Source organism: Papio anubis, chromosome 4 (assembly GCF_008728515.1).
Source record: "Papio anubis isolate 15944 chromosome 4, Panubis1.0, whole genome shotgun sequence".
In the NCBI taxonomy this organism is placed as follows: domain Eukaryota; kingdom Metazoa; phylum Chordata; class Mammalia; order Primates; family Cercopithecidae; genus Papio; species Papio anubis.
The window spans coordinates 140,527,230-140,554,729 of NC_044979.1; the positions used below are offsets into that span (position 1 = coordinate 140,527,230).

The window sequence follows — 27,500 nt, forward strand, 5'->3', positions numbered from 1 at the left end:
GCTTGGCGACAGAGCGAGAGTCCGTCTCAAAAAAGAAAAAACAAAAAACTTTGTCCAACCTGGGCAATATAGTGAAACCCCGTCCCTACAAAAAAATTAATAAAGCTGGGCGTGTTCGCGCGCACCTGTAGTCCTAGATACTTGAGAGGCTGAAGCTGGAGAACTGCTTGAACCCGGGAGACAGAAGTTGCAGTGAGCCGAAATCGCGCCACTGCAGTCCAGCCTGGGCGACAGAGCCAGACTCTGTCTATTTAATCCTGAAAGTTCCCGCACTTGCCGGAGCTCGGGCCACCGGCTCGGACGCCTGTATTTCCCTGGGCTGCAGGAAACCGTCAAGACCCACTGCGTCGGGCGGGGCTCCGACGATAAACCAGCGAGATGCACCTCACCCCATCAGGCGCCTAGAGAGGCCCCGGAAATGCAGGGAAGGGTGGCGCAGGGCGTCCGTGACGCACTTCCGGCACGGGATGTTTTCGGTGGCTGGACTGAGGGAGCTGTAGACGCAAAGCTGAGGAAAGGAAGAAGTGTGGGAGAGGGGCCTGGTGTGGTGGGGCCCGGTGTTTGGGACCGGAGGGTTTGAGGGCTGATGAGTTCCTTGGGTTTGCTCTTTCTTCACCTGAAAGGAAGACTCCAGGAAGGGCAGCACATGCCGGAGAAAGATGAATTCCAGCTTGACCGCCCAGAGTCGCGGCAGTGACGCCGAGTTGGGACCCTGGGTGATGGCTGCGAGGTCCAAAGAAGCGGCGCCGTCCCAACGCGACGGACTTTTGCCCGTGAAAGTGGAGGAAGACTCACCCGGAAGTTGGGAGCCCGGCTATCCAGGGGCTTGGCCAGACCCCGAAACTTCTCGACTGCACTTTAGGCAGCTGCGTTATCAGGAGGTGGCTGGACCGGAAGAGGCGCTGAGCCGGCTCCGAGAACTCTGTCGTCGGTGGCTGAGGCCTGAGCTGCTCTCCAAGGAGCAGATCCTGGAGCTGCTGGTGCTGGAGCAGTTCCTCACCATCCTGCCCGAGGAGCTCCAAGCCTGGGTGCGAGAGCACTGCCCGGAGAGCGGGGAGGAGGCAGTGGCCGTGGTGCGGGCTCTGCAGCGAGCGCTCGATGGAACCTCACCTCAGGTGAGAAGCGAAAGACCCATTCTGGAGGTGGGAGTGTGGAAAATAGGCGTGTATGGGGTGCTCTGCGTTTCGGAAGTTATTTCCTTATTACATTTCGTGTGAACGTTGGGGTGTGTATGGACTTCCTTTCCGCAGGCCACAGTGACAGATCCATCCAGGAGATGACTTTATAGACCTCAGCATAAAGCCAACACGGATTACTGATTTTCTTTTTTCTTTTTTTCTTTTTTTTTCCTTTTCTGTTGTTGTTGTTTGAGGTGGAGTTTCAGTCTTGTCGCCCAGGCTGGAGTGCAATGGCGCGATCTCGGCTCACTGCAACCTCTGACTCCCGGGTCCAAGCGATTCTCCTGCCTCAGCCTCCTGAGTAGCTGGGATTACAGGCGCCCGCTACCACGCCCGGCTAATTTTTGTATTTTTAGGAGAGATGGGGTTTCACCGTGTTGGCCAGGCTGGTCTCAATCTCCTGACCTCAGGTGATCCGCCCGCCGTGGCCTCCCAAAGTGCTGGGATTACAGGTATGATCCACCGCGCCCGGTCGTGTGTACTTTTAATCTATGTCATATTTCTATTCCCATACATCACAGTGATACAAGTTAAAGAAATATTTTGCTCTTACCTACCCCCAAAATTAGTGTAAATAGTCCACAGAAAGGCTTTTCAGCATTACAAGAGAATGTCAGCCTCTATCTCTGATCTCTCCAAACTCCCTGGTCAGTCCAAGAATCAAGAAGAGTGATAGTGCTGTACAGGGACAGCAGGTACTGAATTGGGCTCTTGTGTTGTTCCCAGGGGATGGCGACTTTCGAGGACATGGCTGTGTCTCTAACCTGGGAGGAGTGGGAGCGCCTGGACCCAGCACGGAGGGACTTCTGCAGAGAGAGTGCACAGAAGGATTCCGGGAGCACAGTTCCGCCTAGTGAGTGCTGTTGCTCTGCTGGTTTATTGTGGTGTGTGATTTGTGAAGGGGTGGTCCATTACCATCCCTGAGCCATTATGCCATTCCCAGACTTGGGCTGAGAGCCTTCAGGTGTCTATCTGTAACCCAGGCAGGAGCCTATGTACTGCTAGGTGCTAGATTCAGCTTTTTACTTTGGTTCATTTTTAATGTCTTATACATACAGAAAACTATATAAAAAAAAAATAGATAATGACCATCCCCTGTGTCCACCACCCAAGTTTATCCGATCTTAATACTTGGCCACATTGCCAGAGAAATATGTTCCAGCTGGAGGTGAGGCCCCCACATAGCCTCCTGGAAATCCTTCCCCTCTATCCTTCTCAGTAAGCTGACTGTTGTGTTTATGACTTCCATGCATGTCTTATATTGTCTCTACATAGACACGTAGCTCCACGCTGTATATCATTACTGTATGGCTTTTTTTTAACTCAATATTACATTTTTGAGATTTACTCATGTTGATGCATGGAGCTCTACCTGTTTTACTGTCCAGATACTCCAGAATTCTATCCATTTCTGTTAATGGACATCTAGGTGTCTTAAGTTTTAACCATTACAGCGTTGCACCGAACATTCTTGTATATTCTTGCATATTTTTGTGTATTTGTTCCTATGTTGGAGTTTCTGAAGAGAATATGCCTAGAGACAGGCAGTAGTCCCCTCTTCCTGGTTTTGCTTTCTGTGGTTTCACTTACACACAGTACGCAGTACAACCAGATATTTTAAGACAGAGACCACATTCACATGACTATTATTACAGTATAGCATTTGTTTTTCATTTTTTGTCTTTGGTTTTGGGGGTTTTCTTGAGATGGAGTTTTCCTCTTGTTGCCCGGGGGAGTGAGTGCAGTGGTGTGGTCTCAGCTCATTGCAACCTCTGCCTCCCAAGCCAAGCAATTCTCCTGCCTCTGTCCCCTGAGTAGCTGGAATTACAGACATGCCCCACCATGCTCAGCTAATTTTGTATTTTTAGTAGAGACGGGATTTCCCCATGTTGGCCAGACTGGTCTTGAACTCCTGACCTCAGGTGATTCTCCTGCCTCAGCTTCCCAAAGTGCTGGGATTGCAGGTGTGAGCTACCAAACCTAGTTAAGTATATTGTTATAATTGATAGTTATTGTTAATCTCTTAATGTACCTAATTTATGAATTAAACTTGGTTAAAGGGATGTATGTATAAGAAAAAACATTATATATATATATAGAGAGAGAGAGAGGCTTTGGTACTATACACAGTTTCAGGCATCACTGGGGGTCTTGGAATGTGTCCCCACAGAGAAGAGGAGACAACTGTATGTTCATCTTACTCTCCAAAGAGCTCATAACTAATGTATACGCCACCAGCAATATTGAGAATTTTTCTTTCTCCACATTCTCGTCAACATTTGCTGTTGGCCGGTCACGGTGACTCTCACCTGTAATCCTAGCACTTTGGGAGGCCCAGATGGGAGGATTGTTTGAGGCCAGGAGCTCAAGACCAACCTGGGCAACACAGCAAGACCCCATCTTTTTAAAAAAAATTTTTTTAATTAAAAAAATAGTAATACATTTGGCCAGGTGATAGCTCACGTCTGTAATCTCAGTACTTTGGGAGGCCGAGGTGGGCAGATCACAAGGTCAGGAGTTCAAAACCCACTTGGCCAACATAGTAAAACACCGTCTCTACTAGAAATGCAAAAAATTAGTCGGGCCTGTGATGCCTGATGTGCAGGGGCCCTGGCACCTGCTTACCCACCCATCCCTTCCGCTGCCCCTCACCCACTCTGGCCACACTGCCTTGCTGCTCCAAAATATGCCAAGCCCCTCTGCCTCCTGGTCTTTGTGCTATGTGACCGCTCTGCCTGAAATATTCTACTCTAGCTCTGTAGGAAGCAAAGCTTCAGAGCTTTGCTCAAATTGCTCCCTTGTGCCGGGTGTGGTGACTCATACCTGTAATCCCACAACTTTGGGAGGCCGAGGTGGCTCACACCTGTAACCCTAGCACTTTGGGAGGCCAAGGCAGGCAAATCACTTGAGGTCAGGAGTTCAAGACCAGCCTGGCCAACATGGTAAAACCCCGTCTTTACTAAAAATACAAAAATTAGCCACGCCAGTTAATGGGCACCTGTAATTCCAGCTACTCAGAAAGCTGAGGCAGGAGAATCACTTGAACCTGGGAGGTGGAGGTTGCAGTGAGTCGAGATCATGCCACTACACTCCAACCTGGGTGACAGAGTGAGACTCTGTCTCAAAAAAATAAAAAATAGGCTGGGCGCAGTGGCTTACGCCAGTAATCCCACACTTTGGGAGGCCAAGGCCAGGTGGATCACCTGAGGTCAGGAGTTTGAGACCAGCCTGACCAAGATGGTAAAACCCCATCTCTACTAAAAATACAAAAGTTAGCCGGGTGTGGTGGCACGTGCCTGTAATCCCAGCTACTTTCGAGGCTGAGGCAGGGGAATTGCTTGAACCTGGGAGTTGGAGGTTGCAGTGAGCGAAGATCATGCCACTGCACTCCAGCCTTGGCAATGAGCGAAACTCCATCTCAAAAAAAATAAAATAGCTGGGTGCAGTGGCTCACTCCTGTAATTGCAACACCTTGCAAGGCCAAGGTGGGTGGATGACAAGGTCAGAGGAGTTTGAGATCATCCTGACCAAGATGGTGAAACCCTGTCTCCACTAAAACTACAAAAAAATTAGCCGGGCATGGTGGCGGGTGCCTGTAATCCCAGCTACTCGGGAGGCCGAGGCAGGAGAATCACTTGAACCTGGGAGGCAGAGGTTGCAGTAAGCAGAGATCACACCACTGCACTCCAGCCTGGGCAACAGAGTGAGACTCCATCTCAAAAATACAATAAGATACGGTAAGATAAAATAAAATATAAACTGGGTGCTGTGGCTCACCCTGTAATCCGAGAACTTTGGGAGGCCAAGGCAGGTGAATCACAAGGTCAGGAGTTCAAGACCAGCCTGGCCAAGATGGTGAAACCCTGTCTCTACTAAAACTAGCAGAATTGGCACCTGTAATCCCCACTACTTGGGAGGCTGAGGCAGGAGAATCACTTGAACCCTGGTGGCAGAGGTTGCAGTGAGCCGAGATCGCGCCACTGTACTCCAGCCTGGGCAACAGAGTGAGACTCTGTCTCAAAATACATAGCGACAGAGTGAGACTGCGTCTCAAAATAAATAAATAGGGAGACCGAGGCAAGCAGATCATGTGGTCAAGAGATAGAGACCATCCTGGCCAACATGGTGAAACCCTATCTCTACTAAAAATATAAAAATTAGGCCAAGCATGGTGGCTCAAGCCTGTAATCCCAGCACTTTGGGAGGCCGAGATGGGCGGATCACGAGGTCAGGAGATCGAGACCATCCTGGCCAACACGGTGAAACCCCATCTCTACTAAAAATACTACAAAAAAACTAGGGGCCGGGCTTAGTGGCGGGCACCTGTAGTCCCAGCTACTTGGGAGGCTGAGGCAGAATGCATGTGAACTGGGAGGCGGAGGCCATGAGCTGAGATCCCGCCACTGCACTCCAGCCTGGGCAACAGAGACTCCGCCTCAAAAAAAAAAATATATATATATATATATATATATAAAAATTAGCTGGATGTGCTGGTGTGCGCCTGTAACCCCAGCTACTCTGGAGGCTGAGGCAGGAGAATCACTCGAACTCAGGAGGCAGAGGTTGCAGTGAACTGAGATCAGGCCACTGCACTCCAGCCTGGTGACAAAGCAAGACTCCTTCTCAAAAAATAAATTAATTAAAATAAAAAGTAAAAGGGATTTGAGGATTTAACATTCTGCCAGCACTTGCTTATTTCAGTGTTGCACAGAAATGCAATGGCAGGAATTTGTATTTTCATGTTTCAGGTTTGGAAAGCAGAGCTGAGAACAAAGAGTTGATTCCAATGCAAGAAATTTTAGAAGCAGAGCCACAGGGGCGACTACAAGAAGCGTTCCAGGGGAAGCGCCCCCTGTTGTCTAAGTGTGGCAGTACCCATGAGGACAGCGTGGAAAAGCAGTCCAGAAACCCCCTCCCCCTGAAACTTGAAAATTCTCCTGAAGCACAAGGACGCAACAGCATCTCAGATGTCAACAAGAACGGTTCCATAGAAGGGGAAGACTCTAAAAATAATGACCTGCAGAACAGTGCCAGACGCTCCAACCTTGTTCTGTGTCAGCACATCCCAAAAGCAGAGAGGCCCACAGATGGTGAGGAACACGGGAACAAGTGCAAGCAGAGTTTCCACATGGTGACGTGGCACATGCTGAAACCTCACAAGTCTGACAGTGGAGACAGTTTCCATCATTCCAACCTTTTTGAGACCCAGAGGCAGCTCCGTGAAGAAAGACCTTATAAATGTGGTAACTGTGGGAAGAGTTTCAAACAACGCTCTGACCTCTTTAGACACCAGAGAATCCACACAGGTGAGAAACCCTATGGCTGCCAAGAATGTGGGAAAAGCTTCAGCCAGAGCGCTGCCCTGACCAAGCACCAGAGGACACACACAGGTGAGAAGCCATACACCTGTCTGAAATGTGGGGAGCGCTTCAGGCAGAATTCACACCTAAATCGTCATCAAAGTACCCACAGTAGAGACAAACATTTTAAATGTGAGGAATGCGGGGAAACCTGTCATATTTCCCACCTTTTTAGACATCAGAGACTACATAAAGGGGAGAGACCCTATAAGTGTGAAGAATGCGAGAAAAGCTTCAAACAGCGCTCCGACCTCTTTAAACACCAGAGGATCCACACTGGGGAGAAGCCCTATGAATGTTCTGTCTGTGGGAAACGCTTCAATCAGAGTGCAACCCTCATTAAACACCAGAGAATTCACACTGGAGAAAAGCCTTACAAATGTCTTGAATGTGGGGAAAGATTTAGACAAAGTACACACCTTATCCGACACCAAAGAATTCATCAAAATAAAGTGCTGTCGGCTGGGCGCGGTGGCTCACGCCTGTAATTCCAGTACTTTGGGAGGCCAAGGCAGGCAGATCATTTGAGATCAGGAGTTTGAAACCAGCCTGGCCAACATGGTAAAACCCCGTCTCTACTAAAAATACAAAAATGAGCTGGGCGTGGTGGTGTGTACCTGTAATCCCAGCTATTCGGTAGGCTGAGGCAGGAGAATCACTTGAACCCAGGAGGCGGAGGTTGCAGTGAGCTGAGATCACGCCACTGCACTCCAGCCTGGGCAACAGAACAAGACTCTATCTCAAAAAAGAAAGAAATAAAGTGCTATCATTTTGATATGTTTCTGTGTGACTTGGCCTGTTTCTTTTCCTGTCCAGAACGACATTCCTTGCCATTTGGAGTATATCAGTCAATTATGGATCTTCCTTGAGGATCTACTACAAGATAGGTTCAATCCGTCCTGAGCCCCATTACAGACTGATAGTTTCAGTGAGTGAGGAATGAGGAAGTAAGGGGCCTTCTGAAATGTGAGCTGGTGCCAGGTAAGAGACTTCTGATGATAAGAGTGAGGCCAACATGTAAGAGGGTTCTGTCGTTGTCATCTGTGCTCTACCTTTATTTATGTGTTTATTTTTGAGATTGGGTCTTGTCGTATTCCCCCGGCTGGAGCTCAGCGGTGTGATCATGGCTCACTGTGGCCTCAACCTGGGCTCAAGTAATCGTCTGTCTTAACCTCCTGAGTAGCTGGGACCACAGGCACACTACCAAACCCAGCTATTTTTCTTTTTTTTTTAAGAAATAGGGTCTTGCTATGTTGCCCAGGCTGGTCTCAACCTCCTAGGCTCAAGGAATCCTCCTGCCTCAGCCTCCCAAAGTGCTGGAATTACACACATGAGCCACCACACCCAGCCTACCTTTACTTACTTCGTTGTTTTTTTTTGTTTGTTTGTTTGTTTTTTGAGATGGAGTCTTGCTCTGTCACCCAGGCTGGAGTGCAGTGGCATGATCTCAGCTCACTGCAACTTCCACCTCCTGGGTTCAAGCAATTCACCTGCCTCAGCCTTCCGAGTACCTGGGACTGCAGGCGCACCGTGCCACGCCTGGCTAATTTTTTGTATTTTAGTAGAGATGGGGTTTCACCGTGTTGCCTAGGCCGCTAGTGAACTCCTGAGCTCAGGCAATCTGCCCACCTCAGCCTTCCAAAGTGCTGGGATTACACACATGAGCCACCACGCCCAGCCTCTTTATTCACTTTTGAACCAAATCTTGCTCACTACAGTTACTAATACTTCTCTAAGAATGTATTTTAGTCTTTTAAAATTTGCCTTTGTCCTTAGACGGTAGAGAGGGTTTCAACTACTTCATAATCCCCAGAAGACCTGGTAAAGCTCAGTGCTCACAAGAAACACTTTATTTTTCACTTTCCAGAAAACCTAATTTTACATAGTCCCTCTTTCCCATTCTAGGGGCCTAGGAGTTCAGTTTTTTGACTTACTGATTTCTTTTTTTTGAGACGGATTCTTGCTCTGTCACCCAGGCTGGAGTGCAGTGGCATGATATTGGCTCACTGCAACCTCCACCTCCCGGGTTCAAGCGATTCTCCTGCCTCAGCCTCCCGAGTAGCTGGGATTACAGGCACCTGCCACTGCACCCAGTTAATTTGTGTATTTTTAGTAGAGACGGGATTTCACCGTGTTGGCCAGGCTGGTCTCAAACTCCTGACCTCAGGGGATCTGCTTGCCTTGGCTCCCAAAGTGGATTTCTTTTTTTTTTTTTTTTTAAGACAGTCTACCTCTGTGGCCCAGGCTGGAGTACAGTGGCAGGATCTTTGCTCACTGCAGCCTCCACCTGCTGGGTTCAAGCAATTCTCCTTGAACTGGAAGTTCCAATTTTTTTTTTTTTTTTTTTCTGAGACAGAGTCTCGCACTGTCGCCCAGGCTGGAGTGCAGTGGCCAGATCTCAGCTCACTGCAAGCTCCACCTCCCGGGTTCACGCCATTCTCCTCCCTCAGCCTCCCGAGTAGCTGGGACTACAGGCACTCGCCACCATGCCCAGCTAACTTTTTGTAGTGTAGTAGAGACAGGGTTTCACCATGTTGGCCAGGATGGTCTCTATCTCCTGACTTCGTGATCCGCCCGCCTTGGCTTCCAAGTTTCTAATCATGCCTTGGTCTTTCCAGTGACCAGCCCCCAAGTTGAACCCATTGGGAATCCAAGAGTTGCCTTATTAGAACAAAGACATGCATCACTAAGGAAATTCCAGTGGGTTTAGCAGCTCCGTGTCAGGAACAAGTGTCAAAAGACCAAGTATTAAAAGACGCTCTTGGCACCCTTATCCCTCAGGAATTCTCCAAGGTTTGGGGAGCTCTCTGCTAGTCACTGAGGATGAAGACCAAATATATATTTATCATGATATCACAAGGCTTATTATACAAATTTTGAGTATTTCGTGCAGAAATGAATAAAATAGAACATAAAAATCATCTCCAGTAGAGCAAGTGTGCTTGTCCTTTCCAGGTCCTGTGAAAATGAAGGGAAGGGGGTGTCTGCTCAGCTCCACTAGGGGCACCCACCATCACGGTCAGGAGACCACCCTCTCCCGATGCAGGTGAGCTGGGGCACATGTAATAGAGGCCTCTGCTTGAAGGAATATCATCAGGAAGCAGCAGTCAGGGCACTACCGGCCTCTGAAAAACACAGGGCAGAACTGTGGGTCTAGTCTGGGTGTAGGTAATGGTGGCTTCTTTTGCTCTAGGAACTGTCTGGAAACTGAAGAGTGTCTGGCCTGGACAGCATCTACACCTCCCTCTAAGTCTGTAGCCATCTCAGGATGGCTGCGCTTTGGATATGACTACTCAGTGAATTACTGTTCTCTCCTGTTTGTATCTTCTTTAAACATGAGGATTAATCTGAGTGACAAGTGCCTGAATGCCTAGTCATTGGAGAAAATTGTAAATACAAACTATCTTTTTTTAAAAAAAATTAATTAAAAAACAAGGTCTCACTTTGTCGCCCAGTCTGGAGTGCAGTGGCATGATCTTGGCTCACTTGCAGCCTCAACTTCCTGGGTTTAAGCGATCCTTCCACCTCAGCCTCCCAAGCAGCTGAGACTACAGGCACACAACCACCATACCCAGCTAGTTTTTGTACTTTAAAAGTATAAGAGAGACGGGGCGCAGTGGCTCACGCCTATAAGTCCAACACTGGGAGGCTGAGGCTGGCAGATCACGAGGTCAGGCATTCAAGACCAGCCTGGCCAACATGGCGAAACCCCATCTCTACTGAAAATACAAAAGTTAGCTGGGCATGGTGACGGGTGCCTGTTGTCCCAGCTACTCGGGGGGCTGAAGCAGGAGAATTGCTTGAACCCAGGAGGCAGAGGTTGCAGTGAGCCGAGATTGCACCACTGCACTCCAGCCTGGGCGACAGAACGAGACTCCATCTCAAAAAAAAAAAAAAAAAAAAGAGGTTTTGCCATGTTGGCCAGGCTGGTCTCAAAACTCCTGGGTTGAAGTGATCCATCCGCCTCAGCATCCCAAAGTGTTGGAGAATCAGAGGTGTGACCCACTGCACCTGGCCTGAGAGCAATTTTTGTTTTGTTTTGTTTTTTTTTGTTTTGACACAGGGTCTCACTCTGTCGCCCAGGCTGGAATGCAGTGGTGCAATCTTGGCTCACGGCAACCTCCACCGCCCTGGTTCAAGCGATTCTCCTGTCTCAGCCTCCCAAGTAGCTGGAATTACAGGCACCCACCACCACGCCCGGCAAATTAGATCAATGTTTAATACAGACATAGGATGATGTTTAGGATATCAAAATCATTTAAGTGGATCTCTTATATTGTTGAGCTCTAGGGAGAATACACTCAGCTCAACCTATTTAAACTGAATGTCAGAATGTGCTTAGAATAACTGTGAAAACAGAAGGGATATGGCTCCTCAGAGACCATAATTGACACTTTTTGAATACAAGGAGTTTATTTGTTGGGGAGAGGTTGCAATACTGTTAGGGAAGGTGGAAGACAGAGAAGTCACCCAGTGAGGCAGCTACCATGGTGAGTGCCTGTGTGCAATTCCTGGGGAACCTCTGGAAACTAAAACACATGCTTCAGAGTTTTCCACACATGGGGAGATGGAGAACTTGGTGTTTATCAAATGCCCATCAATGATTGGTTGACGGCTGCTCCCAGGATGTCTCTTTTGCCCTCAGGCCACAAGGTGCAGACACAGTCAGATGATGCCCACAGAAGGTGTAAGTAAGGCCAGAGGGACTTCAGCAGGGCCCACAGCACCTATTACAAATACTGACGTATAGCTCTTTCCAGAATCTACTAACACATTCATTTTAGATTATGCGCAACTTTTTTTTTTGAGACGGAGTCTTGGTCTGTCTCCCAGGATAGAGTGCACTGATGCAATCTCGGGTCACTGCAACCTCTGCCTCCCGGGTTCAAGTGATTCTCCTGCCTCAGCCTCCCAAGTAGCTGGGATTACAGGTGCCCGCCACTGTGCCTGGCTAATTTTTGTATTTTTAGTAGAAACGGGGTTTCACCATCTTGGCTAGGCTCGTCTTGAACTCCTGACCTCATGATCCACCCGCTTTGGCCTCCCAAAGTGCTAGGATTACAGGTATGAGCTACCACGCCCGGCCTGATTATGGGCAACTTTTAGCAGTTCTTCATACCTCACTAGTTACTAGTGAGTAGCCCTTAGTTTTTTTTGTTTGTTTTTTTAAGTCTATACATTAGCAGGTCATAGTTGTATGTAATACAGGAAAAGCATTCTTTTTCAATCCTTTTTTTTTGAGATGGAGTCTCACTCTGTTGTCCAGGCTGGAGTGCAGTGGTGTGTTCTCAGCTCACTGCAACCTCTGCCTCCCAGGTCCAAGCAACTCTCCTGCCTCAGCCTCCCAAGTAGCTGGAACTACAGGCACGTGCCACCATGGCCAGCTAATTTTTGTATTTTCAGTAGAGACGGGGTTTCACCATGTTGGCCAGGCTAGTCTTGAACTCTTGACCTCAAGTGATTCTCCATTCTTAGCCTCCCAAAGTGCTGGGATTACAGGCATGAGCCACTGTAGAGACGGGGTTTCACCATGTTGGCCAGGCTAGTCTTGAAGTCTTGACCTCAAGTGATTCTCCATTCTTAGCCTCCCAAAGTGCTGGGATTACAGGCATGAGCCACTGCACCTGGCCCATTCTTCAGTCCTTCAATCATTCACAACCCATTCAATGGTCCCCAGCCTGGCGACCACAGGGCAAAGCTTCTATGGCTCGCTTCTGCCTTAACTAGGCTGGAGGGGATGAGGGCATAGAGGGTGCAAGAGAGTGAACACAACAGCCTAGTAAACTTTTTTTTCTTTTTTTTTTTTTTTTGAGACAGCCTCGCTCTGTCACCCAGGCGGGAGTACAGTGACACATCATGGCTCACTGCAGCCTTGAACTCCTGGGCTAACGCGATCCTCCCATCTCAGCCTTCTCAGTAGCTGGGACTGGAGGTGTGAGCCACCACACCTGGCTTTTTTGTTTTTTGTAGAGACAGGATCTCACTATGTTGCCCAGGCTAACATTTCCTTTGAAGTGTTTCTTCACTAGGGCAGCAGATTGGCCACAAAAAGAGGGCCCCCATAGAAAAACTCTTTGTTACATTTATTGCTTTTCATGAAAACAATCATGTGATACACACTTGAAGCAGAAGTTCTAGTCCTTCAATGACTGCTTTCCAGTTAATATCACGTGGATATCTGTCCTTTGTGAGTGCCCTGGTGCTTAATAAAGCTTGTGTGCCACTTGAAAGATTTTCCACATATGACACATTGGTAGGGCTGGCTTCCGGTGTGAATGACCTGATGTCGAAAAAGATTCCTCTTAAAACTAAACGTTTTCCCACATTCTCCACATTGAAAGAATTCCTCCTTTGTATGGATTCTTTGATGCTGAATGAGATCCACATTCCGACCAAAGGACTGTCCACATTCACTGCATTTATGGGTGTTCGGTTTACTGTGAATCTGTTGATGACACAGAAGGGTTGAATGCCGGCCAAAGGCTTTTCCACACTCAAGGCATTTATGGCGTTTTTCTCCACTGTGGATCACCTGATGTCGAATAAGGGTTGAATTCTGACTAAAGGTTTTTTCACATTCACTACATTTATAGGGTTTTTCTTTGGTATGAATCCTCTTATGTTCAACAAGATACGCGAGCTGCCGAAAACACTTTCCACAGTCATGACATCTGTATGGCTTGTTTTGCAGGTGACACTGTTTATGGACCGTAAGAGCTGACCGCTGTCTGAAGGCTTGCCCACATACCTTACATTCAAAGGGATTCTCTAAGAAGTGAATTCTTTGATGTTGATCAAACCATGCCTTACGCCTAATGACTTTTCCACATTCACTGCATTCATAAGACTTTGCTCTTGTGAGAATTTGCTCGTGCCCCAAAAGAAAAGATCTTTGATTGAGGGGTTTGTCATCCTCATCATACCTGCCCTGCTTCCACCTGGTTTGCACATTCTCATCTTGAATAAGGTTAAGGTTTTGAAGGAAGCCCCTGCTGTATTCATCGCCACTAGTAGGGAAAGTAAGCCTGCAACTGTCCACAAATTCTTTACACTTATGTAACTTTTCTGAAAGTTTCTCGGCTGATTCCTGCATTACCACTGATATCTTATATGACTCTAAATCTTCAGAAAACTTCTGTTTTGGAGTTAGCTTTTTCATCTTGTGTCTGGCTTCAGAACCTAGCCAAATAACAAGAAAAGATATAAATGACCTATCCACTGCAGAAGAAAAAAAGGAAGAGAAGCTAACTGTTAGGGCTCTAGGACAATCAAATGAAGCTAAGAAGTGATCTCTTGTTTACATCATCACACTCAAGAGGCCAAAATTCTGAATTTTTCTCTTTTCTTTTTCTTTTTTTTTTTTTTTTTTTGAGACGGAGTCTCGCTCTGTTGCCCAGGCTAGAGTGCAGTGGCGCGATCTCAGCTCACTGCAACCTCCGCTTCCCAGGTTCAAATGATTCCCCCGCCTCAGCCTCCCGAGTAGCTGGGATTACAGACGCCAGCCCACCATACTCAGCTAATTTTTGTAGAGATGGGGTTTCACCATGTTGGTCAGGCTGGTCTCGAACTCCTGACCTCAGGTGATCCACCTGCCTCAGCCTCCCAAAGTGCCGGGATTACAGGCGTGAGCCACTGCACCCAGCCCAAAATTCTAACTTTCACTGGACTCTTCACTGTCATAACAAAAAGAGCTCTCGGCACCAACAAACTCACTAAAAATGCACAGGAGTGTGTATGCCAGAGAATGTGAGAGCAGAGCCCATCACCATTATCAGAAAAACAACTTACTCTAGTAAGTTGTTTGGCACCACTGAGTGGTGCCAAATAAATGTCAGAGGTAGCATGTTATTTTTCAAGATACATGCTTTTTGTTTGAGACATGCCTAGGCCAGAGTGCAGTGGCATGATCTCGACTCATTGCAATCTCCACTTCCTGGGTTCAAGAGATTCTTGTGCCTCAGCCTCCTGAGTAGCTGGGATTACAGGCACGCACCACCACGCCCGGCTAGTTTTTTTATTTTTAGTAGAGATGGGGTTTCGCCATGTTGGCCAGGTGGGTCTCAAACTCCTGGCCTCAAGCGATCTGCCCATCTCGGCCTCCAAAAGTGCTGGGATTATAAGTGTAAGCCACTGTACCCGGCCTAGATACAAGTTTTTAATAACTCTAGGTGAAACATCTGCTTAAAAATGGACAAAGTATAGGATAGAACAGAAAAGGAACCAGAGGGAAATAGGGACAAAAGCCAACTGACTAGAGCAACTAGGGGTGAGCAGGGTTCAGACAATGTCTGGATACATTTCTGGTTGTCACACCTGGGGAGGTTCAAATGGCATCTAGTGGGTGCAGGCCAGGGCTGCTACTTAACATCCTAAAATGCACAGGACATAAATGCACAGGACATGCCCCCATCCCGCCCCCAGAGAATTCATCAGCCCAAAATGTCAGTAGTGCCATGGAGAAACCTTGGATGTGAAAAACAGGAGGAGCTGCATCAGGACACAGTAAGTAGAAAAATGCAGATATGTCAGGAAATATGGGAGTAATATGGAAACAAAACAAAGCAAGGGAACAAGAGGCAGCACAGAGAGAGGACAAGTAATGAGGGTGGAATCAAGGGGCATCTAGGGTGCCCTGAGAGCTGTCACTTAGAAAACACTAGAGCAGCTGTGTCCGAGCAGCGCTTTTTCCTGCAGGAGAGGATGAATGTTCTAGACTTGAAGTCAAACCCCAGTGTCCACCTCCCAACTGTGAGAGTTCTTTTTTGAGAGTCTTGCTCTGTCACCCAGGCTGGAGTACAGTCACGTAATCTCAGCTCACTGCAACCTCTGCCTCCCAGCCTCAACTGGTCCTTGCACCTCAGCCTCCTGAGTAGCTGGGACTACAGGCATGCGCCACCACACCCGGCTTAAATTTGTATTTTTTGTAGAGATGGGTTTTCACCATGTCGCCCAGGCTGATCCTGAACGCCTGGGCTCAAGTGATCCTCCTGCCTCTACTGCCCAAAGTGCTGGGATTACCGGTGTGAGCCCCCATACCAGGCCTGTGTGAGGTTTTTTTTTTTTTTTTGAGACAGAGTCTTGCTCTGTCACTCAGGCTGGAGTTCAGTGGCGTGATCTTGGCTCACTGCAGCCTCTGCCTCCCAGGTTCTGGCAATTCTCCTGCCTCAGCCTCCCAGGTAGCTGGGATTACAGGCACACACCACTACGCCTGGCTAATTTTTGTATTTTCAGTAGAGACGGGGTTTCACCATGTTGGCCAGGCTGGTCAACTCTGGGCCTCAGGTGATCCACCCGACTTGGCCTCCCAAAGTGCTAGAATTACAGGCGTGAGCCACCACGCCCGGCCAAGATTTCTTAATCTTAGTCTCTTCATCTGGGAAGTAGGGATGCCGATCTTCCTCCCACCTCACAGGGCAGCAGTGATGAAGAAGTGGGATAATATATGCCCAGCACCTGGCTCTGCGTCTGGCACAGAGAAGGGGCTTCACTAACGTGCCTTCCCTTCCTCTTCCTGATTCCACTCGCCTGGGTCTCTTCCTCACCCACCTGGGCAAGCACTACCGGAAGCCTTCCTACTCCCAGCTCTCGGTAGATCCAGGATCCACTGCTCGTCCCAGTTCTCCAGCTGACAGATCACCTCAGGTTTGGGAAACTGAAATCCTACTCATGGGGAAGTAAATGGGATGTGGCTGTTAGTGAGTTACAGAGACATGGCCCAGGGGCTCAGTGGCAGGCAGAGATAAGGACAATAATCAGAAGGGCTGGTGAGAATAGAGATTGGCACAATCTTTGTAAATATCTGGCAGTCTTTATTGAAAGCCTGAACAATGTTCATACCTTTGGCTGTGGTCATTTCACTCTTAGAAATATAGCCTAAAGTACAATTGCAACCAAGATGAATGTGCCAGAGACGTTCAGCACAGTGGGATTGCAGCGTCAAACTGGAAATAAACTGAATATCGAAAGGGAACAATTAAATCAAGCGTAGCACATTAATGCGGTGAAGGCATAAGTATTAGGCAGATATTAAAAATCCTTGTATTCAATTGTTTATTTTTTTTATTTTTGAGACGGAGTCTTGCTCTGTAACCCAGGCTGGAGTGACAATCTCGACTCACTGCAACCTCTGTCTCCCAGGATCAAGTAATTATACTGCTTCAGCCTCCCAAGTAGCTGGAACTACGGGCACCCGCCACCATGCCCAGCTAATTTTTGTATTTTTAGTAGAGACAGGTTTCACCATGTTGACCAGGCTGGTCTCGAACTCCTGACCTCAGGTGCTCCACCCACCTCGGCCTCCCAAAGTGCTGGGATTACAGGTTTGAGCCACTGTACTTAGCCAACTATGTATTTATTTATTTATAAATAAATTTATTTATTTTGAGACGGAGTCTGTGCTGTCGCCCCCACCCGGCTAAGTTTTTATTTTTATTTTTATTTTTTTTGAGACAGAGTTTCACTCTCGTCACCCAGGCTGGAGTGCACTTGTGTCATCTCTGTTCACTGCTACCTCCGCCTCCCAGGTTCAAGTGATTCTCCTGTCTCAGCCTCCCAAGTAGCTGGAATTACAGGCACGTGGCCACCACGCCCAGCTAATTTTTGCATTTTTAGTAGGTATGAGATTTCACCATTTTGGCCAAGCTGGTCTTGAACCCCTGAACTCAAGTGATCTGCCTGCCTCCGCCTCCCAAAGAGCTGGGATTACAAGCATGAGCCACCACGCCCAGCCCAACTATTTATTAAAATAGAAAAATGCTGCCTATGTATTTTAAAGCAGAATGCAAAACTCACATATAGCATGATCCAAATTTTTTTTTTTTCTGAGACGGAGCTTCGCTATTGTTGCCCAGGCTGGAGTGCAATGGCACAATCTCAGCTCACCACAACCTCTGCCTCCCGGGTTCAAGCAATTCTCCTGCCTCAGCCTCCAGAATAGCTGGGATTACAGGCATGTGCCACCACGCCTGGCTAATTTTGTATTTTTAGTAGAGACAGGGTTTCTCCATGTTGCTCAGGCTGGTCTCGAACTCCCAACCTCAGGTGATCTGCACGCCTCAGCCTCCCTCCCAAAGTGCTGGGATTACAGGCGTGAGCCACCATACCTGGCCCCAAATTTTGTTTTAAAAAACTATGTAGTGTGTGTGTTATGTATGCGTGTGTAAGTAATTAATACAGTTTGAGCATCCCTAATCCAAAATGCTCCCAGATCTGAAACTTTTTAAGCACTAACCTGACAGAAGTGGAGACTTCCACACCTGACCTCATGTGACCAGTGGCAGTCAAAACGCAGGCGCACAACACACAGTTAATTCAGCCTTCTCCAGGGAAAGACAAAAGGACTTTCAAGATATGCGCCTAAGGTGTATATGAAACATAAGTGAATTTCCTGTTTAGACTTGGGTCAGGTCCTCAAATTATCTTACTACATATATGTGAGTACTCCAAAATCCAAAAAAAATCCGAAATCCAAAACACTTTTGGTCCCCAGCATTTTGGATAAGGGATCCTTGCCCTGTAATAGACACAAGACGGATTGGGAAAAAGGAAACCGAAATGTTAATAACAAAAGTTATTTCTGGAAAGTAGGCCCGCAGGTGATTTTATTATCTACTGTATGTACTGACGTATTTTCCAAAATTTCTGTGATCAAAATTATTTTTAGAACTAGTAAAATCCATAAAAGAGGGCAGGGATATAGTAAAAAAGCACTCTCAGCCAGGCATGGTGGCTCACGCCTGTAGTCCCAGCACTTTGGGAGGCTGAGGCGGGTGGATCACCTTAGGTTGGGAGTTCAAGACCTGCCTGACCAACATGGGGAAACCCTATCTCTACTAAAAATACAAAATTAGCCATCCGTGGTGGCACATGCCTGTAATCTCAGCTACTAGGGAGTCTGAGGCAGGAGAATCGCTTGAACCTGGGAGGTGGAGTATGCGGTGAGCCGAGATCGTGCCATTGCACTCCAGCCTGGGCAACAATAGCGAAACTCTGTCAAAAAAAAAAAAAAACAAAGACGCACTCTGAAATGTTACTATTGGATATGCAAAACAGTACAAATTTTGTTGAAGAATCATTCAGTAATCAATAAAGATTAAAGTGCCATCTCATTTAACTTAAAAATTCTGATTTTGGGAAAGTATCTTGGGAAATGATCAAAAATTCATATAAAGATTTATACTTAGAAACATCTATTCAAACATTATAAATACACAAGCAAACCAACGAACAGAAACAAAGCCAAGCTGAATGTTCCCACATGGAAAAACAATGAAATAGTACCATGGCTCACACAATGGAATTATATTATGCTCATTTACTGATTCTGTGGGGAAACACTGATACAATAATGTTAAGTTTAAAACAGATTACAGGATTACACATAGACTATGTTCAGCTACTTTTGTAAAGGCATAGAAAAAAAGATTGGAAGGAAATCTTCCAAAATATTAACAGTGTTACTCATGAACACTTTCCTCTTCTCCTCCTTTTCTATGCCTTCCATGTACTTATGTTTGCTCTTGTAATGTCTTTTTTTTTTTTGAGATGGAGTCTTGCTCTGTTGCCCAGGCTGGAGTTCAGTGGCGCAATCTTGGCTCACTGCAAGCTCCACCTCCCAGGTTCACGCCATTCTCCTGCCTCAGCCTCCCGAGTAGCTGGGACTACAGGCGCCCGCCACCACGCCCGGCTAATTTTTTGTATTTTTAGTAAAGACGGGGTTTCACCGTGTTAGCCAGGATGGTCTCGGTCTCCTGACATCATCATCCGCCCACCTTGGCCTCCCAAAATGCTGAGATTACAGGCGTGAGCCACCACGCCTGGCCTTGTAATGCTTTTAAAGGGAACATTAAAATTATAAAAATCCAGAGGTGGGTGGACGATCCCACAAGAGGTGGTCAAGACTCTGTGCTAAGAGTGTCAGTGCAGGGGTTAAACATGTGGTCCTGGAAAGAAAACTATTTAGCAAGGCAATTCCCACAGTAGGAGACTACAGTGGAATAGGACAAGGTAGGCTCCTGAAAAGATGGAAGCAGTGAAGGTTCAGAAATGAAGTTGGTTTAAAATCATTTCCTGAGCACCCACTAATGCTACACACCAAGAAGTTACCCATTTCCAGAGAGAAGAAAGAAAAAGACTTTCAAGAGCATAAGAAGTGAGCCTTTGGAATGTAAATCTACCGTAATTCTCAACTCCTGCAGGTCTTACAGATGAGGAACATGGGGTGAGAGTGAAGAACACATGAAGTGTCTCTGTCTGAGCCCTAACACAACACGACTATTCGCTGTCCCCAGTCCCTTATGTGAAACCCTTAGGACCAGATGTGTTTCAGGAGTCAGAATTTTTCCCATTTCAGAAAGGTGACCTGGTGTAAATATTTTACATAACGTATCATCCCCAGTAGGGTTTGGAGTGGTGCCCTCAAATACAGTTATTTTTGTTGTTGTTTTGTTTTGTTTTGGGATGGAGTCTCACTCTGTCGCCCAGGCTGGAATGCACTGGCGTGATCTCGGCTCAGTGCAACCTCTCCCTCCTGGGTTCAAGCGATTCTCCTGCCTCAGCCTCCCAAGTAACTGGGACTACAAGCGTGCACCACCACAACCGGCTAATTTTCGTATCTTAAGTAGAGATGGGTTTTACCATATTAGCCAGGCTGGTCTCAAACTACTGACCTGAGGTGACCCACCTGCCTCAGAATCCCAAAGTGCTAGGATTACAGGCGTGAGCCACCGCACCCGGCCTACACGGTTATTTCTGAAGTTGGGTATACAGATATGCACACCAAGTTGGAAAAATAAAGACAATAAATGGTTTCCTATGGGGTGAAGTCAGGTTTCACTGTGGTGATGTCTGGTCAGGGCTTGTAGCCACACAAGTTATGAAAAAAACTTTCAGTTTTCAGCACTTTTTCTGATTCTGGAATTGCAGATAAGGGACTAAGGGCTTGCACAGACACTCAGAACACAGACAAAGCCCAATCTTCAAGCTGTGTCCTACCCAGCAAGACCATGTTCCTGTAGTTCTCCAGCATCACATCTCGGTAGAGGTCCTTCTGACCCCAGTCGAGGTGGCCCCACTCCTCTCTGGTGAAGTACATCGCCACATCCTCAAACGAGAGCAGCTCCTGGAAAAGTAGCTGATAAAGGTAACTGCAATTCTTACAATAACTTACGCGCAATGATTATTCCACAGGTGAGGAAACCGAGGTTTGGGAGGTAAAGTGTGTAGGCCAAGGGCACCCAATTCATAAGGAATAGACTCAGGGCTCCTTTCAGGCCTGATGGCCCTCAGGCCAGACATGTGCTGGCTTCCATACCACGGGGTCAACATACTTAATCTCTAAAGGGCCAGAGGGTAAATATTTTAGGCTTTTCAGGCCCTCTGGTCTCTGTTCCAGTTCCTCAAATCTGCTGTTGATTTGAAGAACAGCAAATCAACAATTTGAGTAACAGCTTTTGTGTTGGAGCACAAAAGCAGCCATGGACAAGTAAGCGAATAGGCACAGCTGTGTTTCAGGGAAACTTTACCAAGAGGTCGAGGGTAGTTTGCTGACCCCTGCTCTATAAAAATAACCTATTGCTTCTGCCCCAGCTTCCTTACGAAAGAGATGAGGTCACTGGGGGATTGGTTAATGTGCAGACTATCGACAAAGGGATGAATAGTCTCAACGAACATGAACAAGAAATGTGGAAGCTCACAGGTGCTGGCCACCCTGGGGAATCAGGGCCTGCTAGGTCTGAAGGGGTAAGGTGGGGAGGGGTGCTGGAGCCCAGAAGGCTGCTGGAAGGGGAGCAAGACTGCAGCTGGGGCCGAAGAGGATGCAGCCACACCCATCCCACAGCCTGGGGAGGGAGCCGTGGGAAGAGAAACCCAACCTCAGTTTCCCCCAGACCTCTGGAACCCTGTTCCCCGTCCTCCAACCCTCTTCATCCCATTGCCACAAGCCAAGCAGATGCCGGAGACCAGGGGAGCCCGTTGCTGGAGAATATAAAAGGTACAGACCAAGGCGCAGACGCCTGGGTAGCATATCCAGAGGGGGCAACAGTGGACACGGCACAGTGAGCACAGGGGACATTACATCTGCAAGTGACTGTCCCCCTCCAGTGGGCTGAGCACCGAAGCTGCCACACTCTCACTCCCACACCCACACTGCAGCCCTCGGGGCAGAGGGGCCCAGCGGCTGTCTACAAACTCCCTGCTCTCACAAGACACTGCATGGGTTCAGCAGGGACGTGTGCAGGGAAACAGCAAATGTTCGCTGTCCTGTAAGTGGTCAGTAACAAGAAATGCCCACCCTCATCCTGAGAAGCCTCATGTAGCTCCCCTCTGTGGGCACACACCAGAACCTCCCAAATTCTTTCCTAGGACATTCTTTCCTGCCTATCAAACCTGAGTTCCACTGCTATGGTTGCAGGCCCTTTCTCACCATCATCCAGAATGTCACTCTTTTACCAGAGCTGCGCTGCAATGTCCTCAATCTGACCTACTTAGCCACCTGCATTCCCGCACCTGCACAAGGTTAACAAGCATGGGAATAAAGTGGCTTCATCTCCCAGAGTCATCGCGACGAGATAACTCCTCTCTTAACATCCACAATAGGTTCTTGGAAACTGATTTTTACCAAAAGTATGTACAGCAGCAGGTCCTGGAATAACTTTGTTTCACTGTAACACTGATGGGAAAAAAAGTGGTTTTGATATACAGTTTCCCTTAAAGTTGCAGTTTCCAAGAACCCATCAACAGCTAGGACCTGTACGTTGCCAGGTGGGCCCCAAATGTTGCTTAAAAGTTCCATTTCTTTTGTTTGGTTTTTTTTTTTTTTTTTTTTTGAAACAGAGTTTTGCTCTTGTTGCCCAGGCTGGAGTGTAATGGCTTAATGGCTCAATCTTGGCTCACTGCAACCTCCACCTCCTGGGTTCAAGCAATTCTCCTGCCTCAGCTTCCCAAGTAGATGGGATTATAGGCATGCGCCACTACACCCAGCTAATTTTTATATTTTCAGTAGAGACGGGGTTTCACTATATGTTGGCCAGGCAGGTCTCAAACTCCTGACCTCAGGTGATCCACCTGCCTCAGCCTCCCAAAGTGCTGGGATTCCAGGCATGAGCCACTAGGCCCGGCCTCTCCTTTCTTTCAAACTCAGTCTCTTCTAAGCCGGGCACGGTGGCTCACGCCTGGAATCCCAGCACTTTGGGAGGCTGAGGCAGGTGGATGGCTCAAGCCAGGAGTTCAGAAACAACCTGGGCAACATGGTGAAACCCTGTCTATAAAAAATACAAAAATTAACCAGCCTTGGTAGCATGTACCTGTGGTTCTAGCTACTTGGGAGGCTGAGGTGGGAGGATCACCTCAGCCTGGGAAGGTCAAGAGTGTCATGAGCCATGATCATGCCACTGCATTCCAGCCTGGGCGACAGAGTGAGACACTGTCTCAAAAAAAGACAAAACAACTCAGTCTCTTCTTTTTTTTTTTTTTTTTGAGACGGAGTCTCGCTCTGTCACCCAGGCTGGAGTGCAGTGGCCGGATCTCAGCTCACTGCAAGCTCCGTCTCCCGGGTTCCCGCCATTCTCCTGCCTCAGCCTCCCGAGTAGCTGGGACTACAGGCGCCCGCCACCTCGCCCGGCTAGTTTTTTGTATTTTTTAGTAGAGACGGGGTTTCACCGTGTTAGCCAGGATGGTCTCGATCTCCTGACCTCATGATCCACCCGCCTCGGCCTCCCAAAGTGCTGGGATTACAGGCTTGAGCCACCGCGCCCGGCCACAACTCAGTCTCTTCTAATCACCCTCCATAATGCTACAAATTCAATAACTGACCTTCCATTATACCCTTTCATAGGAACAGTTCAGAATTTATTATGAGAAGTTCCTTACACATCTATCTCTCTAATCAGACTGTACTCTCCTACAGATGAGCGTTGATTTCCCAGCACAGAAGACAGCACCTGGAGTGTACAGCAGTAGATGCACGATAATGCTCATGGACAGAAACAATGGGCAATTACTACAGTAATAAGAGCAACAACTTAACACAGTGCTGAACTGTAACCAGATACTGCGCAAAGGACTTCACGGGGCATTTGCCATTGAATCTTCACAACTCGCTGTGATAGGCACTCTCATTGACCCAATTTATAGAAAAGAAAACTGGAGCCAGAGTGTTTATGTAACTTGCTGAAGGGAGCCCGTGTGACTCCAGAGGCTAAGCTCTCTACATCGCACTGTCTAACAAGGAAAACTCCCCGCACTGATGAAGAGGGCTCAACCTGAGGAAGGAGCTGCTGGTGGCAGTGAGTATGCTGATGAAGCAGAGGGGGAGGCACAGCTCACCTTCCCCCTGGCTGGTGGGAACATGGCTTCCACGGCCTGGTCTTTGACAAGGGGTGGGATCCTGGGCGTCAGGCTGAGCTGGAGAAGAAAAAAAAGATAGTAAGGCCAGCCCTAATTTGAAGCTCTCTTGCTTGGCAGATCTGGGACCAGGAATACCAATGGGGCCCACAGACAAAGCTTAATACAAAGTCCCTGTGTTTGGTGTTGGAACATGTGATGAAATACATGAGCCACTACAGTAAGTCTATGAATTTCTGAGGCTAGAACTATTTCCCAAGCTCTGTCCAAGGGAACCTGCAGCCCTGCCCTCCCCTTCTCCCTAGAACATGTCATCCTCAGGACCTCATATACAAAGGGACAGCAGATAGACCACATATAAAAATAGCTCTCTGGCCAGGTGCGGTGGCTCACGCCTGTAATCCCAACACTTTGGGAGGCTGAGGCAGGTGGATCACGAGATCGGGAGATGGAGACCATCCTGGCCAACATGGTGAAACCCCGTCTCTACTAAAATACAAATAATTAGCTGGGCGTGGTGGCATGCGCCTGTAGTCCCAGCTACTCGGGAGGCTGAGGCAGGAGAATCACTTGAACCTGGGAGGCGGAGGTTGCAGTGAGCCAAGATTGTACCACTGTATTCCAGCCTGACAACAGAGCAAGACTCCGTCTCAAAAAAAAAAAAAAAAAAAAAAAACAAACCACACATAGCACTCTGATCCACACCCTGCAGCAACCAGCTCTGGAAACCAAACCATAGCCTCTGAGGCACGGGCCCCACATCAGGACTTGATCAATAACAGCTTTATCCAAAATTTTGCTCCCCACTCCCTGTAATTTAGGACCAACAGGAGAAAAGCCAAATGCTCCCCTCCCCTATCACACAGGATGTTCAAGTCTAGTTATCCTAGGGATTCCAGTTAACCAGCTTTTCTTTCTCTAAATCTACTTATGTATTTCTAACCCTGCTCCTACGGCCAGCTCCACCTGCTAACAAGCCCCCTCTGAAAGTGTTCTAGGGGGGTCCCTCAACCGCCACCTCTAGCCTGGTGATTTGCTAGCAGGATTCAGCAACAGTAACAATTATAGACTTGCTATCTTTTTTTTTTTTTAGACAGAGTTTCATTCCTGTCATGCAGGCTGGAGTGCAATGGCACAATCTCTGCTCACAGCAACCTCCGCCTCCCGGGTTCAAGCCACTCTCCTGCCTCAGCCTCCAGAAGTAGCTGGGATTACAGGTGCCCGCCACCATGCCCAGCTAATTTTTTTGTATTTTTAGTTGAAATGGGGTTTCACCATGTTGGTCAGGCTGGTCTTGAACTCCTGCCCTTAGGTGATCCACCCACCTCAGCCTCCTAAAGTGCTAGGATTACAGGGGTGAGCCACCGCGCCTCGCCTACAAACTTGCTTTCTAAGGGTGAATTTTAATAGAATTGCTTTCCAGGCTTTGTGGTGCCCTGAGCACAGTTCACCTTCCCTGAAAACACAGTTTAGAACACGCTTTGCCTTTTTTTTTTTTTTTTTTTTGAGACAGAGTCTGGCTCTGTCACCCAGGCTGGAGTGCAGTGGCGTGATCTTGGCTCGCTGCAAGCTCCACCTTCCGGAGTTCACACCATTCTCCTGCATAAGCCTCGGTAGCTGGGACTACAGGCCCACCACCAGCCGGCTAACTTTTTGTATTTTTAGTAGAGACGGGGTTTCACCCTGTTAGCCAGGATAGTCTCAATCTCCTGACCTCATGATCCGCCCGCCTTAGCCTCCCAAAGTGCTGGGATTACAGGCGTGAGCCGCCGCGCCTGACCTTTTTTTTTTTTTTTTTTTGAGGAGTCTCCCTCTATCACCCATGCTGGAGTGCAGTGGTGTAATCATGGCTCACTGTAGCCTCGAACTCCTGGGCTTAAGCAATGCTTCTGCCTCAGTCTCCTAAGTAGCTGGGAGTGCAAGAATGCACCACCACGTCCAGCTGTTTGTAGTTTTTTTGTAGATGGGGTCTTGCTATGTTGCCCAGGGCGGACCCTCTGCCTCTTCAAAAAGGTACACTCTAAAAAGTATCCTGATCAGTGGCTCCCAGGCTGGGGCAGAGGCCACATCCCTTTCATTCTCTATACCAAACTTGTCCAACCCTCAGCCTGTGAGCCGCATGTGGCCCAGGACGACTTTGAATCCAATCCAACACAAATTTGTAAACTGTATTAAAACGTTACGAGATTTTTTTGCAATTTGTTTTTTTGCTCATCAGCTATTTTTAGTGTTTGTGTATTTTATGTGTAGCCCAAGACCATTCTTCTTCCAATGTGGCCCAGGGAAGCCAAGAGATTGGACAACCCTGCACTGTATTTATTGAACATCTGTTTGTGAAGGCTGTGCATCTGGATGTCAGACTTGCTAATGAAAAATTAAATGGAGGCCATGTTTTGGGTATAGCCCTAGGCCAACCACCCACAGCCACATAAGGCATTTAAAATACACTGATTTCTCCCTTGAGTTCAGGAGTTGGAGACTGCAGTGAGCTATGATGGCACCACTACACTCCACCCTGGGTGACACAGCGAGACCCTGTCTCTCTTAAAAACAACAGGCCTGGCGCGGTGGCTCACGCCTGTAAATCCCGGCACTTTGGGAGGCCGAGGCGGGCGGATCACGAGGTCAGGAGTTCAAGACCACCCTGGCCAACATAGTGAAACCCCATCTCTACTAAAAATACAAAAATTAGCCGGGCATGGTGGCGCGTGCCTGTAGTCCCAGCTACTCGGGAGGCTGAGGCAGGAGAATCGCTTGAACCCGGGAGTTGGAGGTTGCCTGTACTCCAGCTCGGGCAACAAAGTGACACATCGCTTCAAAAACAACAACAGCAACAACAACAATTCCTTATTTCCCTGAAAAGTGTGCGCTGACCAGGAAGGAAGCTTTTTTTCTAGTCCAACGGAACCAATCAGCTACAGATGCAAGGCTGATCCAGCTCGACTTACCCTAGAAGGAATGCAAGTTGATAATGGCCAATTACAATCAAGATCACTGCACTTCCTCATTTAGCTTTCTAAGCTGCCATTGGAACAATTTCCCAGCTGTTCCTCTGCATGCACAATAAACTCAAAACTTTAACTGGACGGGATTGTTAACTTTTGAGAAATTCCTAAATGCCGCTTCTTCACAATCACGTGAACACCTTCCACTAACAACCACGGCTCATCTCCCAGTCTAATAAAACCAAGCCCCGGCGTTCACCAGCCATTCATTCTTCGGACTTTGCTCCTCTCGCTGCTAAAGACTTGACACCGCCGAAAATACTCAAAAGCCGGTGCCACGGGTCCCGAGAGCTGCCGCACAGGCCCGGGAGCGTCCCCTGAGAGCCGGGGGTCTCCGGAGTGGCCTCCCCCAAGCACCGACGCCCCCCACAACACTCGCTTCCTTCTTCCCAAACCTGCTGATGCCTCCGAATCTCCGCCGCGCCGCCTCCACCAGGTGCGGCGGCGGGGCTGGGCTCTCCTCTCGGGGTGCCCAGGCCCGACCCGGGGTCTGTCTGGTCCGCGCCCCTCGGCGAAGCACCCCTTGCCCGAGCAACGGGCACAACCACCCCGACAGCCTCAGAGGCTCTCGCTGGCTCCACCTGCGCTTGCCGAGCGAAGCGTCCCTGCCATTGGCC

General features: G+C 48.1%; 2 protein-coding genes and 1 long non-coding RNA gene across 24 annotated transcripts; 2 read left to right on the forward strand and 1 right to left on the reverse strand.

Annotated features, from left to right (window-relative positions):
* Nucleotides 1-397: 397 nt before the first annotated feature.
* ZNF394 (zinc finger protein 394) lies at nt 398-13,674 on the forward strand. 5 transcript variants are annotated; one of them, XR_002520690.2, is made up of 5 exons: nt 398-1,115; nt 1,905-2,031; nt 7,355-7,519; nt 9,494-9,584; nt 9,732-9,893. XR_002520690.2 is itself a non-coding variant. In XM_021935169.2 (3 exons), exons 1-3 carry the CDS (start codon nt 660-662, stop codon nt 13,250-13,252), a joined length of 606 nt encoding a protein of 201 aa, XP_021790861.2. In that variant the 5' UTR covers nt 398-659; the 3' UTR covers nt 13,253-13,674. The 5 variants fall into 5 exon arrangements, 2 of the variants coding, with proteins under 2 accessions (XP_021790861.2, XP_021790859.2); XR_002520688.2 differs by having other exon boundaries at nt 9,494-9,893; XR_002520689.2 differs by lacking the exon at nt 9,494-9,584.
* ZNF789 (zinc finger protein 789) lies at nt 12,601-27,500 on the reverse strand. Of its 18 annotated transcripts, XM_031665585.1 has the most exons (6): nt 27,279-27,470; nt 23,861-23,938; nt 20,531-20,657; nt 16,376-16,490; nt 16,085-16,198; nt 12,601-13,717 (listed from the first exon to the last, which is right to left on the reverse strand). In XM_031665585.1, exons 4-6 carry the CDS (start codon nt 16,389-16,391, stop codon nt 12,705-12,707), a joined length of 1,143 nt encoding a protein of 380 aa, XP_031521445.1. In that variant the 5' UTR covers nt 16,392-16,490; nt 20,531-20,657; nt 23,861-23,938; nt 27,279-27,470; the 3' UTR covers nt 12,601-12,704. The 18 variants fall into 18 exon arrangements, 16 of the variants coding, with proteins under 16 accessions (XP_031521445.1, XP_031521437.1, XP_031521439.1 ...); XM_031665577.1 differs by lacking the exon at nt 16,376-16,490 and having other exon boundaries at nt 27,279-27,500; XM_031665579.1 differs by lacking the exon at nt 16,376-16,490 and having other exon boundaries at nt 27,465-27,483.
* On the forward strand, nt 20,569-23,970 carry LOC110742693. Its single transcript, XR_002520696.1, has 2 exons — nt 20,569-20,678; nt 23,442-23,970. It is a non-coding gene; the product is annotated as an uncharacterized LOC110742693 (long non-coding RNA).